This window comes from Vigna angularis, chromosome 3, assembly GCF_016808095.1.
Source record: "Vigna angularis cultivar LongXiaoDou No.4 chromosome 3, ASM1680809v1, whole genome shotgun sequence".
Taxonomy (NCBI): domain Eukaryota; kingdom Viridiplantae; phylum Streptophyta; class Magnoliopsida; order Fabales; family Fabaceae; genus Vigna; species Vigna angularis.
This window is the reverse complement of record NC_068972.1, coordinates 21,390,956-21,412,824: the sequence shown is the minus strand read 5'-3', so window position 1 is coordinate 21,412,824 and position 21,869 is coordinate 21,390,956. Positions and strand designations below refer to the sequence as shown.

The 21,869-nt window shown below is 31.3% G+C and overlaps 1 protein-coding gene across 1 annotated transcript; it reads left to right on the top strand.

Moving 5' to 3' along the window:
- Positions 1-13,916: 13,916 nt before the first annotated feature.
- Positions 13,917-18,166, top strand: LOC108326579 (protein indeterminate-domain 12). The gene is made up of 3 exons (XM_017560158.2): positions 13,917-14,832; positions 15,006-15,402; positions 16,907-18,166. The coding sequence occupies exons 1-3, from the start codon at positions 14,673-14,675 to the stop codon at positions 17,697-17,699; spliced, it is 1,350 nt and encodes a 449-aa protein (XP_017415647.1). The 5' UTR covers positions 13,917-14,672; the 3' UTR covers positions 17,700-18,166.
- The last annotated feature ends 3,703 nt before the right edge of the window (positions 18,167-21,869 follow it).

The window sequence follows — 21,869 nt, the reverse complement described above, 5'->3', positions numbered from 1 at the left end:
TTTAAGAGATTCCTATCTCTTATTTTAGGTTAAATCACCGAACGTACGTTTATTTGTTTAAATATTCCATTTTTTTTTCATTTTTTAAAATTATTATATTGACACCTTCATCCTTAATTATTGACTCATATCTTAAAAATTAGTATTCTCATGTGACATAACAAAGGGGAGTTTTATTCCTTTGGTTCATCTTATTGGATTTTAATGGATTGTAATGAGTATTTTTGTGAAAGATCACTTTTCCATACGCTTTATTGATAAGATATTATTACAAATGTCTTCCCTTCTCCTTATATATCCCCTCCCCTTCCCATTATCATCCAAAATTTTCTTATTCTAAATTTTCTTGGCATTTTATATTTTTTATTTTCTTAAAATTTCAATGTAATCTAACAAAGGATTTCTTTGTTTTGTTTTTCATTTTGTGGAGGTGTGATCTTGATTCGAATATGTGATCCAAACTCAATTTTATATATTTCTTGAAAATTTCCATGTATTTTAACAGAGGTTTTTTTTTCATTCGCAGTATGAGTTAAAGGTTAAGAACTTGGTAAGTTATTTTCATCCCTCTTTACAATTACGTATATTTTTATTCTTTTTCAACAATTAAATACGTAATTGTGTTTTTATTATTTTGCTAACTTTTAATAAAAAATCAACCCAACACAAACAGAGGGAAATGCATTGAAAGATGTCAACTTGTTAAGTTGTATTAAATCACATGTTCTTTTTTATGTACCATAAACTGTATATAAACAAGTTCTTTTTTTTCCTTTTTTTTTTCATATAAACTATCTTATTGTATTAGAGTACTAAAACAATTTTGTCATCCCAAATTTAAACGAGGTTAATTTTGTCTTGCTTTTAAAAGTATAAAGTTAGATAAGGTTTTTTTCCTATTTTTGTGGGTTTTTTTCAATTCAATCTCCGATTTATTATAATCCCCAATTTAGTCTTAAAAAATGAAAATTTGAATCAATTAGGTCTCTGCCATTAAATTGGCTTAATAGAGTTAAGTTTTTTTTTTACCTGAGACTTTGACGTGACAAATTTTTTAAACGTGGCTTTCTCTACTATGTATACGTGCAATATATAATTAAAAAAAATTCTGAAAATTGAAACCCAAATTAGGGCTCATCATCTTCAACCTTACCTTTCATCATCTTCAACCTTAACAATTGATGTTCATCACGAAATTTGGTTTTCATGAAATTAAGCACCACTAGATTAAGGTTTAGTAAAATCAAATTAGGTTCGAGATTGGAGTTAAAGGCATTAACAACATCTCCCGAAAACAATTCACCACCGTCGTTTTCTTATGAAGCGATGTGAGGGGTTTGGGGCTGTCGGGGTTGATTATTTAGGGTTTGAGTCAAATTCGAAAAAGGGTAATTGAATTTGAGGGTGGAAGAGCTCAATGAGGTAGTGATCGAAGGAGAGGCAAGAATCAAAGGAAGAAGATTGAGAAGGGCTTTGATTGGTTTGATTAAATTGGAAGCAAGGTTGTTTATTTTGGGGAGTCGCGAGTGGAGAGAGTTCACCTAAAAGATGCAACTTGTTGCGATTCAAAGCTGAAACTTCAGTTGCGTTGGCAATGCTTGGTCGAATTGGTCCGATGAAGTGGATTTAGGGTTCCTTACGATTAGAGATGGTGGCGTTTCGTAGGTTCCATGGAGATTCGAAAGTCTCGCGTTTTGTGTCTAGCTTGATTTAGGGTTCGTGGCTAATTTTGGGGTTTTCAAATTTGTGATTATGTTTTCTCTTTACAGGTTTCAAATGGTTTAATGAAGACGAAAATAGATGATGATGAGTTCAATTGCAGCGCGAAAAGCTTGAGCGCTGGTTACGTTGGCCATGGTGGCGATTTTCCCTCGCGGTGCTGGATGGAAGGAGATGAATTAAAGCGAACATGGCGAAGTCACTATTTTGATTTTGTGGTTACATGATTCCAGATTGATGGTGCACGAGGAAGATGATGGTGGTTCTGAGGCGCGATTGGGTTCTCTGATGATGGTTATTGTTGTGTAATGTGCAGGAATTACAGATGCTGGAATGAAAGTTATTGCTGAATTTAGGGTATGGGTGGTGGACAAGAAGAGGATTTCTGGGTGGTGCTTGACTGTAATGGAAGATGACTTTTTTTTAAAAATTTCTAATCAAAATTAAAATATTTTTAAATTCCACGTAGAGCTCTGTAAATGTCATCTTTAAAAAACTTGCCACGTCAATCTCCCACCTTATAAAAAACTTAACCTCATTAAGCCAATTTAACGGTAAAGGCCCAATTGACTCAAATTAGCATTTTTTTAGCACTAAATTGGAGATTTTAATAAAACGGGAATCAAATTAGGAAAAATCCACAAAAATAGGGACAACTAAAGGGGTTTTACCTTAGATAAGATATCAAGTCTTACTTACAAATCTATTTAATTGATGAAGAAGTCACAATTAAGAAGATGAAACCTAACTTGAAATTCTTGTTACAAACGTAAGTGTTAGATTTTTTCATATCACTTCATTATGATATTAATATATTAATCTATGTTTTTAATTAGAGTTGTGGGTAAACATAGAGCACAAAAAATTCAAATATTATATCCAAAGGTTAGAACTCAGTGATCTTTAAGTTATTAATTTTTGTATGTGAACTTTAGTGTCTAACTATTTTGATTATTTTCTTTATCATGTTTAGTGTAACAAGCAGCCAAATTCATGAGCATGTGACTACTATGTCATGTCTTGGATCAAGACCATCCTTTGAGTAGGAACTAGAGATGATTGGACTGAAGTAATAATATATTTTTCACATATTACAAATCAAATTCAACTTTAAACATTCGGATGAAAAAAATAATAAAGTTGTCTTATTTTTGTAGCGCTTCAACAATCCATCACCAATAATAGAGGACACACAATGAAGAAAATAAATAGGAGCGGACATTGTATTTTTTGAGCGATGGAGTTAGGACATACATTAGTTTAATTTTAATACTTTGAGTTTTGATAGCTTTAGTTTTTAGTTTTACCTGTGCTAACTTTAGTTTATAGTTTTTGATTAGTTCACATAAAAAGTTCAAAATGAGTTCTGGATATATGAAAGTCAAAACTGTGTTGGTTTTTTGCTTTTCAGGTTTGGTAAAACTTTAAAAATGAATGATTTATTAGAAAAAAAAACTAAGAGGGATGTTGGTTAGTGTATTTTTTGATGTCAATTGACATCGAAAATGGAAAATTTCGACATCAATTTGGCTGTTTTTCACAATTTCAGAAACTTTCGCTCAACGGTTAAGGTATGATGCTTAATGGTGATGAACGTCAGATCTCCTTACTTTCCGATGTCAATCAATGTCTTTTTTTTTCTTTCGATGTTAAGTTGACGTCCCCACTATGACATAAGAGTTTGGACACACATCAAAGGTCGAAAATAATGGATGTTAAAACTCGTTTTTTTAAGTAGTGATAAATAACTAAAAACTATATCTGAGTCTTATTTGTCCAAGTAATTTAGACATGGGTGGGTATACAAGTCTCTTAAGCTTGGAAGATGTAATTAAGCTAGTAATCTGATTTATATGATGAAGGAGTTTTATAATCTTTTTATTATAGATAGACTTTTTCAGATTATTGATCAATTTGTCATTGAAGCATTCAAATTAATATTACTATACTCTAACAAGTTTAGTATTGCTAAGTTAACTTTTGTTAAAGCTTTTACATTTAATCAAAGTATGGTCTCAATTATTGGCAAAAATTAATTCAATCATATGAAAGTTCCCACCTTTAATAGAAATATAATCTCAATTAAACTTAAAAACCTTTTGACGCATATGATTAATATATGTATGTAGATTAAACATTGTGAGAACTAGCTATAATGTAAAAATCTTATTATATCTAACATCATAATCCAGTTAAGAAATTATAGAGAATAGAGGAGAGGACATGAAAGATGGTGAAGAAGACAAAATTAGGTAGATGGTGAAGAAGACAAAATTAGGTCCCCAAATGGTTTAGAAACTCCTCTAATGTGTTTACTTAAGTCTCTTTATATAAAAATTGGATTGGACTTTGTTTTGGGCTTTTCCGCTGCAATAATTTACTTTTTGATAATGTAATCTCTTCAATTATCTTCTAAATAAATCTAATATCTTCAAGATATATTTGGTTTTTGTCGAGATTTAAAAATATTTAAGAAGATCTTGCCAAATTCCAAAATATTTGGCAATTATTATCTTTTGATAATATAAGATAATTATTTAAACATATCAAATTAAATATCTAAAGATATATTTGTCCAAAATTATCTTTCATGATGCGGATTATTGTATTATAAAATCCCTTTTTGTAGAAAATATATTGCAAAGTCTAATTTTTGTTACCCGTTCCCTTTTCTTGACTTCTTTATACAATGTTTAGTTTGGTTTTTGTGGTTTTGATTGTTTGATATTTTTGGCTTTATCTTTACGGTGTCATGATAATTTAATCAAATTATTTGTACACTTTCATAAGTTCAACTTAGTTGCAATTGCATTAACACACCTCAAAATATTCAAAGAACATTTATACAACTAAAAAATTATTTTTAACATGTTTTGTATCTCATACTCAATAAATTCAAATATAACAAATCTAACTAAAACAATTTTTTACAGTAAAAATATCAATTAAAAATTTAATATTAAATATAAATATACATTTATCAAAGGTTGAATTTTTATAACTAGTTTTTTTTTGTAAATATGAACAACCATTTTATTGGAGTCAAGTTCGTGCGACTATTATTAAATGTTTATAAACCTATATTTTAAAGCAAATCATGTACAAGACGTTACACTAAATAAGCGGTTGTCACTTTGTTTTATGTGAAACATTTTAAACCTTTATCATCCCTTATATTCAGAATCCACTCAACTCCCTCCGCTCATAGTCTTTCTTCAAAGACCTTTTGAACTTTTGAGCTAGCATTATAGAGTTCTCCACATATAATCTTCCTTCAGTTTCCATTGTCATCCCTTCACTTTACATTCTCCCATTCATAACTTTTCTTTCTTTTATGATTCCTCTAACAGGGATAATACTATTGTAAGCAAGAAAGTTACAGGTGTTGGAGATAAATTGTCATTAGAATGTTGTACTGACTCATCTAGAGGGGTTGTATGGAGAAACTTCCACCCCCTTCCTTCGTACACACGTGTGCCCCCTACAAGACAATCACCACTTATTCTTTCAAGGAGGCCAAATAGAATTCTTAAGAGGTTGTGAAAACAATTGAGCCATGGAAGGAAAAACATCCTTTTATTTTCGATCCCGAGTAATCAGAGAAGTTATCTCGTATTCCTCTGAATTCACTTCAAGCGAGAACATTGAATTATTTGTTTCTTAGTTTCAATGTTATTGCCAAACATATTGTGGTCAAGGCTTTTGTTGCAGTCGAAATGATTTACATGAAACCACCCAAATTTTATTTTTGTCCTTGATGGATTGTTAATGATCATTTCAATGATGAGTGTGGATGAATACACCCTTCTTCTTAGTTAAAGGTTGCTGGAAATCAATCAAGAGATCATTTTCGAGGATGACTGCACCAACTTTGACACACAATCATTTATTTATAATAAAATATTTGCTCATAATGTTTGCACACTAGAAAAAATTAGTAATAAAAGGTTATCAAAGCTACATTCGAAAGCATAAAATGGAATAAGAGATGATAGTTTAGGAATCACATATCAATAAAAATAAACAATGAACAATAAACTCTTGTAACAAATCAATTCTCAGTTCTCTTGAATAAATATGGAAGTGTAACTCAAGGATTTAACATAGGAACAATTAATAATAAACTTTTAATTAGTCTGAACACTTTATGTTCTCTTTGTATTTTCTCTTTTGATGGGAATGAAAAGGAAGAAAAAAGAATTATAAGCATGTTCACATAGGGATATTATGACCTTTTTATGTAACTTATCTCGAATACTTTTTCTAAGTTTCAATAATTTCAATTTAGCTCATTCAACAAACTGAAATTATAACTGGTCTCTACACAATAAACCTTTCATAACATATATGTATGTAGTCACATCTACTTTATTAGATCACTTTATAATTGGATAATAAAATACAATGACCCTAACACATTTAATGATTTTGTTATATATATATGAATGACTAAAAAATTGCTAATAATCTCCACTGGTCACAAATATATATATATATATATATATATATATATATTCATATAAATCCTTACAAATATTAGAATTTATAAGTTCAAAAAATTTGTCGTTATATATCTTGAGCATATCCAAAAGATCTTGTCAATTGGTTATATCCGCATGTAGAACCAAAGCAGTTTTCATTGCATCAATCGCAATCAAACCTGAAAATGATCACTAATGTTAACAGAACCAAATGATATGGATTCATCATGAAATGTGTAGCATGAAAATTACGTGAAGGTGACTCGTACACGTCTATTTTCAACTGGTCCTTACTTTATCTTAATGAGATCAATACAATAATCTTAATATATAGAGTGTAATTTTTGAATAATAAACCAGAATGTATGCGTACATGAAAATCAAACATAGAACACAAACACACAAAAATGACTAACTCCCACTGAACCAAATATTCCTCAAACTATAAAACACTCATATGAGTAATATATGCTCAAGAATAACCTTGGGTGTAAGAGCCTTATTAAGAGGATATACCATCAAGGAGTTTGTCCCTAAGTGTTTTATGGAAATTCATCCACTCTGTACTTTTTCTTTAACAATTGATTTGATGTCACAATATAACCTGGGTGGTCTTTCAATTCCTTTCTTAATACGCAGTCTTATGAAAAAAATCAGCCACATATACCTTGATTTGATGCCTCAAAGGATGCTACAAATTCTGCAATCATAGTGGATAAAACCATTAGGGTTTGCTTGGTACTGGGCCAAGAAACCACATCACCAGCTAGCATGGAAATGTAACTTGGAGTGGATCTTAAACAATTATGGTATCCTGCATAATTGTGTCAGAATACTTAATGATCTCTAACTGGTCTAACCATATATATGTGAGCTTATAAACCTTTGTTCTCTTGAAAAGACCTCATAACTTTATTGGCTTCTTTCCAAAGATCCATTCATAAATTACTTAAATATCTCTTAAAACCCCAACTATGTATGCTATATCTGGATGTACATACTTGGACATACATCAAACTCTCTACTACTGAAACATAGGAAATCTTCTACATTTCTTGAATTTCTAAATTTCCTTTTAGGCATTGGTTGAGACTAAAGTCATCTCCATTAACAACTGGAGAATCCCTTGATTTAATATCTTCATGCTAAAAGCATTAATTATGTCATCAACATACAAACCCCTTCCTTTTGAGTATAGCCCATCATCACAAGACAAACTTTATACCTCTCCATATTACCATTAGATTCCCTCTTGATCTTAAACATTCATTTACTACCAATGGACTTCATACCTTCTAGTAATGGGACAAGTTTTCAAACCTTATTATCTTGAATAGATTTATACTCTTCATGAAGCACATGTTTATGAGGATCTTGAGTTTGTTTTTATAGAAATTTTGAACTTGTTAGAGGTTCTGAACTTCCTTCATTATAAACAAATTTATGAATCGGTTCACTTTCATGATTCTTTCTCTAAACTTTATTCTTCCCCCCAAACTCTATTGTAGTAAGATGCAAGGACTTGGTGAAAACATCTGCCAATTAATGTGAAGAAGGAGCATGAAGAAGGTGAATGAGCTTTTTTGAAATTTTTTGTATAACAAGGTGACAATCAAGTTTAATATGCTTAATTCGCTCATGGAAAGTGGGATTTTTGAAAATCTGAATAGCATAATTACTATCACAAAACGTTGTGTAAGGAGTGGAAACAAGGAGATGTAAACCTTGAAGAACAAAATGAATCCATTGTAGCTAACAAGTTAAAGAAGTTAAGGCATGATACTCAGCTTCAAAGGAAAACCTTTAAATAGTAGTTTGCTCCTTGACCTTCCAGGAGACTAAAGAAGTGCCTAAAAACATACAATAATAAGAAACTAAACGTTTGGTAGTGGGACATGTTGCCCAATTAGAATCAGAGGAAGCCTAAATTTTGAGACAAGTATTTGAGTGATAAAAAATACCAGAACAAGGGGCGATTTTCAAATAGCGAAGACTGCACATGAGTAACAAATTGCTTTATAGGAGGCGACTTGGAGCGAGTAAGCCAAGATGTCATCATTTTGTTGCATTGTCGCCATGCTTCGTACAATGGATCAAAAGAAGACGAGCAAGGAAGAGTGTCGATTACGAACCAGTCTTTGTTTTTGGTTTCTAACACATTGAGTATATCATATTTCCATTACTGGTAATTATTGTCCGCAAGAAGAGAAGAAACCAGAACAAGAGCAAGGTTTCCTAGGTGTACAAACAAATGACTAACTGGTTTGTGAAGTGATAAGAAGAATGACTAGCCATGATTAGAGGTAGAAAACAATTAAATCTAATATCGTGTGAGTAATGTGAAAGTCTAAGGAAGAAAAAGAAAACTACACATAGGTGTTTAAATAATCTTATTTCATTATATTGAGAGTTGCCCTTATATATGACAAAAACAATACTCTTATAAAGGCAAACAAAATTATACAAAGAAGAAACTAATCTCCTAACAAACTCAAGTGAAAAACAAAAAATATTATCTTATATTTCTTTATCAAATAGATATCTTTATTATAGGAATTAGAAAAGAAAGAAATAATCATAGAAGAAAGGCAAGAGTCAAAAGTGAAAGAAAATAATAATGAAAAACTATAAAAATAATCACTCCAAAGTTTACAAGGTTTGTGAAAAAAATGGTTGAAGAAAATTTAAATGAATTTTAAATGTAAAGAAAATAAGCTATTAAAACAATTTACATTAACGATAAAACCCTTAGTAATATAACCTCTGGAAAAAAAATATGATTCTCATTGATATACATATAAAATCACCATTTTGATACATGAGTGATAAAATATAAGTTTATAAACATTCAATGCAAACTAATCATACAAATGCAGTTCCGATAAAATGTTCATAAAAAACCGACTTCAAAAAAATTGTTGTAAAAATTCAACCTCTAACATAACCATGAAAAGGTCACTTTATAATGAATCGATATAAAAGAAATCTATTCATGCAAAAAATCATTTCACCTGTTTAATTAAATCTATTATTCCAAACTTTTAGATTTATCTAGTCACCCATACCTAAATAACTAAAATAAATAATTAGAACAAAATATAACACGTGTGCGTATATATATATATATATATATATATATATATATATATATATATATATATATATATATATATATATATATATATATATATATATATATATATATATATATATAATACATATACTGTCCAAAATAATTTTATAAAATAAAAATACAGTTTGTAATTTATTTTTAAAATATTATTCTTACGAATATTTCTAAAAGGTGATGATGAGTACAGAGCCAATTAAGAGCATGAGATAGTTGTCCTCTTGGTCCCTCCTTTTATCTTTCGTCATTCTTATCCTTATACTCTCCATGTTAAGTGTACCTTCCCTTTATTTGTTTATTATTTTGGCTTCTTTTTTTTCTTAATGATATGTTCATCGTCCTTCTTAACTGAGTTTTTAATTAAGAAAATTAAGGAAAATGATTATTTCCTCGATAAATAAATTAATGTGTGAGAATATATATATATATATATATATATATATATATATATATAACTAAAGTTGACAATTGAATGATATTAGAAATCATTAAATGGAGAAAATAAAAGAAAAAATTTGTTTGTAAACATTTTTAAGATAAAAAAAATTAACATTTAAAGAAAATAATTTTTTATATATTAAAATTAAAATTTATGTCAATAAGATAAAAATAAGGATTAAAAAAAATATATAAAAATAGTTTTTACATATAACTTTATGTATACACTAATTTTAACTCTTTCATATTTTTATTTCCTTAAAATCTTGACCTAAGATTTAAACCATGTTTGGGTATGATAAGTTGGGTGGAAACGAATAATCCTTATTCAGAAAATTCAACTTATTATATGTTGGATATTTATTTAAAAAGTATATTTTTCTAAAATCTGTCATTAATATATTTTAAAAAATAATTCATAGATTTTTAAAATAAAATATAATGTAAATTAAATTAAATATAAATTAAATTTTAATTTTAAATTTAATAAAATATAATTTCAATTTTAGTTCTAATTATTTTATAAATAATAGACATTTATAGTACGACAATTAGGATATCTTTGATCTATTTATAAGTTAATATTAAATTATTCATTACTTGTTATTTATTATATGTTGATATTTATTGTTTAATAATATCAATTATTTACAACAAATTTTATTCATATATATATATATATATACATACAAAAATGAGAATGGATTAATTAATATTTTTCAAATTTGTTTATATGAAATTCAACTTTTGATATAGCTCATATATGGTGAACATATTTTTACCTAATAATTTAGGAGTAGGATACTTGCAGATAAAACACCAGAGAGAAAATTAATTAGAGACATATACATTGATTTCCATCAACAGAAACATATATGAAAAAAAATATGCACAAAGATGTCTTTCTTACTGACAAAGTCTGAGAGAAAGTCAATAATTGAATCTACACAGTGTTTATTATTTTACTGTTGGATTTCTCATTATGTGTGTATGAAAACGACAGTTAAGGGTTGTTTGGAGAGGCTTAAATTTCTACTGTTAGTAAATATTAAATAAGAAACACAAGAACATATTAAAATGAAAACTCTTCAATGACTCTCCAATGATAATTATTAAGAATCTTCAATGACTCGGTATGCATTGTCTGTGTATAATTATTAAGACTCTTCAATGATAATTAAAATCAACTAAAAATACAATAAATAAATTTATAACTACGTATTTATAAATCCAATCTCCATGCAACCATACTAATTAAGATTTATTTGATTAGCAAAACCTTATCTATTACTAGTGATTTTATGCCTATTATTGATTGAGTCTAAATTCTCTCTCTATAGCCTTTCATTAAACGAGTTTTATATTCATGGCATGCATGCTAAATTAATTTCCCGTTTCACGTTTATACTTACTTATCCTAAACATTTGCATTTTCTTTTTTCTGAACCTAAATGATTGTAAAATTTTGTGCAGAGTTTCGAATACAGTGATTATTTTTAGTATTTAAAGAAAAACATTAAAACAGTTTTTTTTTTTTTTACATTTTAGGAAAAGCAAATAGTTATACATTTTTTTAAGACATTCTTAAGTAGAAAATACTTTTCTTTCACTTTTCAAAAAATACAAAGGGGCACTATATATATATATATATATATATATAACCTTATTTGATATGCGATGATGAGATGGAGAATCTAGTAATAGAAGAACCCGTGAACAATGTCTGGCCCGCATGGAGATAGATGAGGTTTTCTTTTCCACTCATCATCACTACTTTTCTCTCTTTCTCTCTCTCTCTGCATGCAGAATATTGCAGAAGAACACAGTAACAGGAATATATATTGTGAGAGAATTGGATCAAATTAGAAAACCAAGAAGAAACACTGAAACACTATTATGAGATTGTTATCATCATAACCTCAAATGTGTGCATCAATCACTTAGGAAGGAAACAGAATATATATCCATTAACCGATCCACTTGGGAAGATTCATTCATACATATGCTCTCATCATCATCATCTAAAAACGTCATATTATTTGGAATCGTGCACCATTCATAAAGTAATTTTCAGCTTCTCTGGAATAAGTTATGTCCATAGCATGCATGTTCATACATGATTGAGTGTGTACTGTTCTTGGAATACGTGTGGTTTTACTTTTCAAATCTCTTTCTCTAAAACCAAACTTATATAATAAACATGGATATTCCAGATCGTGTTTGGTATACTACCCACAATTAACTAACCATGACAGATAAGGAAAATTAAATCATTTTTTTCTCTCTTTTCATATTATAATTGGCGAGTCTTGTTCCTCAATTTTCTGCATAAACTGATAAAAAGTTAGGCGCCCACATCTCAAATGAATATGTATATATTTTAAGTAATGAGTCAAAATTGAAAGGCCATCCATACAGCCACGTCATTATTCATTAAGTATAAGAGTTCTCAATAAACTTAATAAACTAACTTCCAAAATGTTTAATCTGACAATTTCCTGCTAGAATTTTCAGGGATGGAAAACTATGTGCCAAATCAAATTGTGACATGCTTCTATGTAAATTAGGTTGTCGTCATTATCTAGAGATATAAACTTTATATATTTTTTATCAAATATTTCTAAGGTAAGAAAAAAAGCATAATTTTGAGCTGCTAATTCAAAGTGGAGTACTTCAGGATATGCAGCCTTCACATTCCTCAGAAACAGATTAACTAAGGCTAAGTAAGTATTGATCTAATCTCTATTCAGTGTTTGTTCCAAAAAGATTGGATGAATGTAAAGAAAGCACTAACGAGTGGTTGGTCCAAAAAGAATGGAATTCAGAGTCTTTAAAAGGTTTCGATTTAAATTGTATGAATGATGAAAATATGGTTAAAAGGGAGATCTGAGTAAACATGATTAGCTAACTTGGTTCACCTAATTAAGTGATTGACTAAAATGATTATATAAAATAAATGTAAAGAGAGCACATAGGATTCCAAATTAATTATATGATATAGAGGAAGAGAAAATGTGAAACTGGGTGGCTGTAGTCACAAAGATCTAATTTGTGATGGGTCCCTATTCCACACACGCCTATGGTTTATGAATGGCTTGCATGGCTGCTTCCACGGAAGTAGCCCACGCATGGCCCCTAAAGTTAGCGAATGCCAATGTTGATGTCCAAAATGACATGTTTGACCTTTGAAGCAATGCAAACCTTAGCTGATGCTGATTAGAGAAATGGCAAAATGGACAATGTATGCCATCCTTCTGTAGCTTTAGATTTGGGTTTGGAATAAAGAGCAAGGAAAGAAGAAAAGAAGAAACCTTTGCAAATTCTATCCTTAGTGGGGTTTTTTAAGCACTTTCTCTACAAACTAGGATGTAAGAGAATAACACTGAAAGATAGAGTGGCAGAAAATCCTAAAGGCTATTATGGAGAACAATTATTTGATATTACATTCCACGAACCAAATAATAAGCTTGTGGAAAGTGTATATACATACATGACCGAGAGAACATGCTACTTGACATGAGTTATGAATTATTGTATATATCATCGAAAAGGTTCAAGACCATGAGAACTTTAAAACCATTACTCAAACACTTTTCACCTTTTATAGAGTGCAGTATTTTTTTTTTCAGAGTCACATACATTTACATATACGGTGTTTAAATTTTATATTAAAGGAAACGAATGACTGTATATTATTAACTTATGCAAACTACATGATTATGGTCAGATTATTACATTCACAGTAATGTCAATCAGTGAATCAATCATGTTAGTTGTGGGGTTACCTTTGCATGCCAACATATATGTACTTCACATTCTTGAAATTTCTTAATTATCTTAGGCCAAGTCATGAGCTATTCCTCTCCTTTAAGGCCCTTTTAAGATTTGGGTGTTTATTACATGTAACAAAAAGAAAAGGCAGAAACTGCCATCAGACCTCGCTAAAAGAGAACAACTCTTTATATATCTAAGAAAAAGATAAAAAGAAAAGGATAGAAAATATAAAATGAAATAAGTGATAAATATATATATATATATATAAAAAAAGAGTATAAATAAAAATTTAAGTATTTGTTAATAAAATATAAAAGTAAAAGGGGAATTTAATCAGTCAAGTGGTTAGGAGGATACTTCCTAGTCTTTGCCCGGTCAATTCCGTCATCCACATCCCTCTTTTTCTCTCTGCAGACTTCTTAACCTTTTTTAGTCCTCTTGCCTTTTCCTTCACCCTAATTTCTTTCTTTGCTCAGTTTTTTCTTAATGTGTTTTACAATTTGCCACTACTTCTGTTGTCATCATCACCTTCTCCTCTCTACAAATATGAACTTCTCTTAGCATAATATAGATATATTAAGAAAAACGAAGTCAGGTTATTGATTATATCTTCCTTTTTTCAATATGGTTGTTGATTGCATATATAGAGGATTGTAGTGATGAGCATGTTTAATTTTACATATGGAAAGAGATATACATATATATCTAAAGTAGTTGTTCAGAGTTAGTTCAGACAAAGAATCCACATAGCTTAGACAGTGACTTGAAAAATAACCCACCACCATCATCATCATCATCACCTCCTCTCTTCACGAGATTAATTACTCATTTTACCTTTTTCTTTTTATTGTAATGTTTTACCACAAAGTAAATGATGTCTTTCTCTGTCTATGAGTCCCTGCCACCCCTTCACTAGCAAGGTTCTGCATATAATTATTAGTCGTGTCCCAACCCAAGCTAGGATTTTGCATTTTGGCTCAACAAGGAGCAAAAAGTAGTCATCACGAAACCAAGGTAATAAATACATAGCTACGGTTTGGAACAAACAAACAAACCAAGACATTAGAATATCGTATCTTGCTTTTCTTCTCTTTCTTTTTCCTCCAACTTGGAGTTTTTCTTCAAAGGCAATGTTCCCTTCAGTTATGTCCAATTCCAATTCCTTGTCTGAAGAGGCCACTGTCTCCTGTGGTACAAGAATCGGTGGACTCAATCACGTAGTCACAACAATCATTTCTCCACAACAACCTCAAAAGATCAAGAAAAAGAGAAACCTCCCTGGAAACCCTGGTAATATTAACTAATTTATCATTATATGTATATAAGCTCTTTGGAGTTTGGATTATATGCATACGCATCATACATATATCCTTGCTATTGATGAGATGTGAATTATTATTATCAGATGACATGTGTGCTGGTTAATTAGGTTCGTTTTCTGATTTAAACTGTGCACGTTTCAGACCCGGATGCTGAAGTGATTGCTTTATCACCGAAGACTCTTCTAGCTACTAATAGATTTGTGTGTGAGATCTGCAACAAGGGTTTCCAGAGAGACCAGAACCTTCAGCTTCATAGGAGAGGGCATAACCTCCCATGGAAGCTGAAGCAAAGGAACAACAAAGAGGTGAAAAAGAAAGCCTACGTTTGCCCGGAACCTTCATGCGTTCATCACAACCCCTCAAGGGCTCTCGGGGACCTCACAGGAATTAAGAAACATTACTGCAGAAAACATGGAGAGAAGAAGTGGAAATGTGAAAAGTGCTCAAAGATCTATGCCGTTCAGTCTGATTGGAAAGCTCACTCCAAAACCTGTGGTACTAGAGAATATAGATGTGATTGTGGAACCCTTTTTTCCAGGTATATATATGTATACTCAACTTCTATTTATTTAGAAATTTTGAAGTGTGTTCATATGTTAGATTTAAATCAATTCATGTTTAACTATCAAAAGGGGTTCTCTTAAAAATTTTTGGATGATCTTTGCTCTTTATGGTAATGGAACTAAGCTTGATTTCACCCTTGTTTTAATTGCTCAAGTTCCGTGGTAGGTTGCATGAAAGTGGACACAGCTAAAATACAAGTGTCAATTTGCAAGAGTGACTGAAACTTTACCTGTTTCTGAATCCTAAAACTGCCAAATGAATGCGCGGCAATTAACAACAAAAACAAAATCACAATCCATACATACATCTTTTGTTTTTATCTACTGTTTTATCTGTGACTCAATAGCATTTTTTTTAACTCATGATAATACATTCACATGCATGTCAGCATGAAGGGCATGATATGTACTATGTTTACATTATGTCAAAAAAAAGAGTGTTCAATTCATAGGGTTTAAGGCTACGAAAAAATTTCAAGGGTGTCAGAGAGTGATCAATTGTTTTCTAGACTTCTATTCTCTCTCTCATAACATATATGCACAAATGTGCGTATATAGAGTGGATGCAGTCTCTAAGAAAATGATGGGATCTATTTTTGTCTACTGAAAAAGTAAAAGAAGTATAATTAACATTGTTCAAAAATTTGTGATGATTTCTTACTTTTTCTTAAATTTTTTTAGTATAGCCATTTTTCTCTGAACTTTCATCATTGTGAAACCTGATAAATCTGCAAAAAAATCTGATATGCTAAGTTGCTTTCCTCTAGCATCATCAGTGCATATATGGGATTCATTTACATTTCTCACCACTAAGTGTCGTGCATGAGCTCTAGTTTCCCAAGACTTCCGCCATCATCACGAAATGCCGATTATTCTTTTACATTGAATCTGTATATCAAATTTTGGACCAACTTTAGATATTTTCCAACTAAAATCTATATTTACCAAAATAAGATTTTCCAATATTTTTTTGTTATGTCCATGCATGAAGCACATGAGCATTCATCAATTTTCCACATTCATTTTGTTCTCTCTCCTACTTTAAATTTGACCCGGAGACACTATTCATGTCCCATTAGGTCTAAGCCTTTTACACTTCAATCCGTGTATGGATTACTCTCTCCCATGCATAATTTTCCCCACCTTTTTTGAAACGGGGCACATTCTACAAGGATATGTAATAAGTCCTTCTTTCGGTTTTGCAAAAACTGCACATTCGCATGCATGATTCACTTCATTCGTTAACACACCCCCAAAAGAAAAAGGAAAAAAAAAATCCCTTGCTCCTATAATACTAAAGGTTATTAGTTTCTTAAAATGATATATCTAAAATGTGAAAAGAGAAGATTTTTACATCCAATAGTTCAGACATAATTGATACATGTTTTTATTATATAGTGTGATATGGATGAAGGAATATCTGTAGGGTTGTTTTGTGCAGTGAAAGTAAAATTTGTATTATTTGTGTGAAAACTGCAGGAAGGACAGCTTCATAACTCACAGAGCATTCTGTGATGCATTGGCTGAAGAAAGTGCAAGACTGTCAGCAAACCAACTGGCCACAAGCACCACAAACCCTTTGGTCCAATCCCTATTCCTTTTCCCAACCCAACAACACAACAACAACAACATCAACACCACCAACTTCATCAATCCCTGGGACCCAAACCCTAACCCTAGCAACCTTCCAACCCTCCACAACGCCATCAAATCTGAATCTCACAACTTCCACACTCCAATCTTCAGCACCACCACCAACAACAACAACATCTCTTCTCCTTCATTGCTTCTTCATCATCCCCCCAAGACCATGATAACCTCACCCTACAGTGACCTCCACGTACGCCCCTCCAACGCTGCCACGTCAGCGCACCTCTCCGCCACTGCGCTGCTCCAGAAGGCTGCAACCTTTGGCGCCGCCGCTATAACGGGCCCCACTCACGTCACTCCGCTCAGCATGGCCGAGTTGGGAACCGGATCGACTCAGCTGGACTCGGTGCCACCCGAACGCTACATGAACATGAGGGGCCTCACGAATAGCGACGGTCTGACCAGGGACTTTCTTGGCCTCACCAATGGCGACGCGGTGAACGTTAGCATCGACGTCAAGGACATGCTAACGTTCACGGGAGGGAGCGTAGAGTACAACCATTACCACCACCAAGCCTACGATCACCATCATAATCATAGCAACTCGCTTTTCAAGCCACAGCATGGGTTTGGATTCCTTGGGACAACCACTGGACCCGAATCCTGGGGAAATTGTGAGTGAACTGCTTTAGTCTGTGAAAATTGTAAGCTTCGGTCACAAAATTTCGAAAAATGTTTACTACAATCCTTAATTTTACAAGAGTTAACGTTAACAACACACTCCTAGCATTCTCTTTTAATACACTCGTTTTTATAGATTAAAATTTATTGAAAACCACTTTTATTAATAAAAGTTTGTGAAGGGGTGTGCTGCTAACAGTGACCGTTTGTACTGAATGACCTTGTTTAAAATCAAGGACTGAAGTAAAAATCTTGAATCAAAGTTACTGAAGAGATTGTTGCTTACAATTTTAGGGACCAATGTGTTGTGTTGGGTGTAATTTCGAGATAATGTTCACACAAACTAGAGAGTGGAATACCCTTGCTTGCTGGAACTTGTATTTTTATTTTACCCCTTTGAATTACTACAGTTAATGCTTTGCCTCAGAGTTTGGTTGATGAATTAATTATTAAAAGGTGTTTTAGTTTTGTCCTGATTTTCTTTTTCATGTGATGTTGTTTTCTTAAGGTACAATTCTTGTTTCTTTATAGTTTCAGTTATATATACATATGGTACGATGCATGTGCTGATAATTTTGGAGTAGGCATAGAATTTGTTTGTGGAATATGTGTGGAAGGGTGTGTGTGACTGTTGCACACTGCACAGATGGAGTTAATAAGAGCAACGACGGTGGTCTTTCTTGTCAGTGTGGAAACAGAGAAAACGTCACATGAACAATTATAATGATTGGTCCTTTTGTTTTTATCACTACCCACGTCCCATCTTTGTCTTTACAGCTTTTAATCTGCTGCTACTGCTACTAGCCAAACTAGTGTGTCTCATATTTTCTATTTCCCTCGGCTGAGGTATAATATCATATAAGAGAGAAATAAAAGGGCATCCCACTAATTTCTTACTTTTATCACATTTCTTATGTGTTTTTAATCATTTATATTACTTTTACCAGTTCTTATATTTAAAGAAACAAAACAAAAACTTCATATTTATTACATCAAATATAAATAACTATTCATCATTTATTTCTTTAAGTAATCAAAAGTATTAATTAATAAGATATATGCAATGCTTCATAACACTCTTTAGGAACATTAAATATTGTTAAAAGAAGAACAATGAACTTACAGGTGATAATGCATATATATATATATATATATATATATATATATATATATATATATATATATATATATATATATATATATACACACATTCACATATATATCCTACATAAATGTTCTACACAGTGGTTTTTAATTAAAATGGTCCCTCATTTTGTTTAAAACCCGAAGTCAAGCACTTTTCCATAACCTTTTCATATTAAAGAGTTCAACTTTGATTTGATTTTCATAATAATTATTATAAAGTAGTCAGTTTATGGAAATTACATTCTCAATGTATTTTGATTATATTTAATATCAAAAACTTGCTTAAAAATATCTACTCTCAACCCTTATTTTGGTTCTAATAAAGGCACATGATTGAACCTTTATTGGGAACAATATATTCAAACTGGGTATAAAAGACATTTTTTCTTAAGCCAAATAACATCACTAAATGATAAAAAATGAGGAAATAAATGACAAAAAATTTCTTTTAAATATTAAACACAACTACAAAATAATACCTAATTATGCTAAATGTTTTAGGTCATACATAAACTGTAGTTGCTGTCTCCATTCTAGAATTTCATGAACGACACAGTTGTATGCACCTCATATGATAATATTAAGAGAATGATAGATAAATGTGTGTGTGTGTGTGTGTGTATATATATATATATATATATATATATATATATATATATATATATATATATATATTATGTTTCTAAATCATAGATTAAATAAAGAAAAGATACGGCCTTCTTTTGAAATGAACACGGTGAATAGAAGTTAACTATATCAGAAAGTTTACGAGAAAGACAACTTGTACGAAAAATCAGAAGTATATATTTCACCTAAGAAAAGTTGTAGTCCCGAGTTAAAAAATTTTCTGATATATGTTCAGAATTCATAATTCATAATTTTAACATGAAGTAATACGCGTAGGTTATCTCGAAATGATCGTGAGGTTATCACATGTCGGCAAGGGTTTAGCAGTCACAACCATGCAAGCTTTCCAATGACTGAAACACCCTTGTTGTGAAACCCTTGGATGAGAGCTAGAAACCACAAAATCTAATAAACAATAAATTATTACTCTATGACATGAATTTTGATATGTAAAAAAAAAAAATCATGGTGGTGGAAGATATGAAGTCCCTTCTGTAATTGGTGAAATAAATAATAACCACAATCTAAAATTATGCATAAAAATCTTTGTGACAGTGGAACTTGTCATGCGTGTTGAACATTATTTGCATAATAATTTAGTTTAAGTCTCTGTCGGATAGCGAATGATGCAGATTGTGAAGCTCGTGGATTAGAAGTGACACCATTTTTGGATTTAGCAGCTAAATGCCAAAGTTCTCCGTGTCGTAAGCTTTTGTCTCTGTTTGTGCCATGCAACACAAGACTCCAAAAGGGTCAAGTATACCCATTATTATTATTATTTCGATTAAATTTAACCAAAGAATTTTCGTGAACGATATTCAAACAGAAACAGCTCATGTATATGCTTTTTTGTGAAACCCAAATCCTAGTCCGTGAGTCAATGAGATCACTATGTAATTGTAATTACAACCATATACAAGATCCATGTGGGTCCCATCTACTAATTAATTAACGTACGGTGAAAAAGGTGCAAAGACATTGCAGGCTTTCATGTCAAGAAAGAAAGCATTAATTTCTACGGTTGTTCATATATAGAAAATTTTATTTTTCTTCGTTAATCCACTTCGGACGAAAATTGCAAATTCCAAAACCAACTTGGATTTAGCTACTTTGAGGGAAATGGGGCTGCCCACATTTATTGCCTAGAGCATTAACCAACTTCCAAGAAATTCTTTTTTTCTTTTGATATAGTTTTGAAGAAATGGAGGCTTTTTTTGTAAAGGGACGCTCCAAAACATGCAAGTGAATGAGGTTATGAGCATGAGTGAAAAGGCAAGATAAATTTTACGGTGTATGTTTGTATATTTGTGCGGAGTGTTATGGTGGTCCGGTGGTAATCAATTAAAAGGAAAAGAGAAAAAGAAGAGTACAGAAAATAAAGGAAAAGGAGAGAAAAAATGTCAACGGTTATGAAAAAAATGGTTGATGCACGTTTGAAAGTTTAAATTGGCCTTCTTTTCAGTATATTCTTTATCAACTTTTGTGCCGCGTAGGCTTTGGCTGGCTACGTCCATAGATGTAATTCAACGTCATTTGCTGTCTACACCATTTGTATATATAATGTCAAGCTTTTTCATGAACCACCGTTTTGTCAACTTTAATTTAACTATCATCTTAAACACAACCAAACATGATAAAGCAGTTCATGATTTTTCTGTTATGTAATGAATATCTCAAGCATTAAGTTTTTAGTTGTTATTTATACCTTAAGTAATATATTATTGATATTATGATTATTTGACATGCACATTCCTTCATGAGCATACAAGATAAAAAAGGAATGAAGAAAGTTCTTTGCCACTAAAACTGAGTAAAATTCACTGCAAGAGCACGGAAGAGAAAGAGCATAGGGATTAACGAAAGAAGGTGGTGTCGGATTTTATGGTTTATTTAGGTGTGTGTGGGTGTTATGGTATATCCAAGCTTTTAGAAAGTATATTCACAAGTTGCAGGGTTAAGGTACAATCCATTCCATTTGCCTACTTAAAGAGACAACCTCTTTTCATGTCCCTCTGCTGTAAAAGAAGAAAAACCAAAAGCCTCTTCTATTCCCTCCATCCCCTTCTTTATCTCTCAACATTTTACATTTTTCATTCTTGCGTATGTCATCTTCCACCACAGATTCTCATCTAATTCACCTTTCTTTTTTTCATCTTTTTCTTCCCCACAGTACTAATTATTACCTCAGCTTTCTTTTCCCTGCCATTCTTAGATAGTGTAACAGACCTATTCTTGGACAGTCAGTGACATACATTGTTTGTCTACCCACTTCCAATATTTGATTTCTCTACACTTAATTTTATTTCGAACACGATTATACAGAGTTCATGCGCTAATAGTACCTGTCCCACTTTTTTCATGTGAAGAATGTTAAAGATCTATTATTTAGAAAAACTAG

Bases quoted from the DNA above. Each gene is read 5' to 3' on its own strand.
- LOC108326579 (XM_017560158.2), top strand. From the start codon at position 14,673: ATGTTCCCTTCAGTTATGTCCAATTCCAATTCCTTGTCTGAAGAGGCC. The intron at 14,833-15,005 runs GTAATATTAACT...TGCACGTTTCAG, and splicing joins AAACCTCCCTGGAAACCCTG to ACCCGGATGCTGAAGTGATT. The intron at 15,403-16,906 runs GTATATATATGT...TGAAAACTGCAG, and splicing joins TGTGGAACCCTTTTTTCCAG to GAAGGACAGCTTCATAACTC.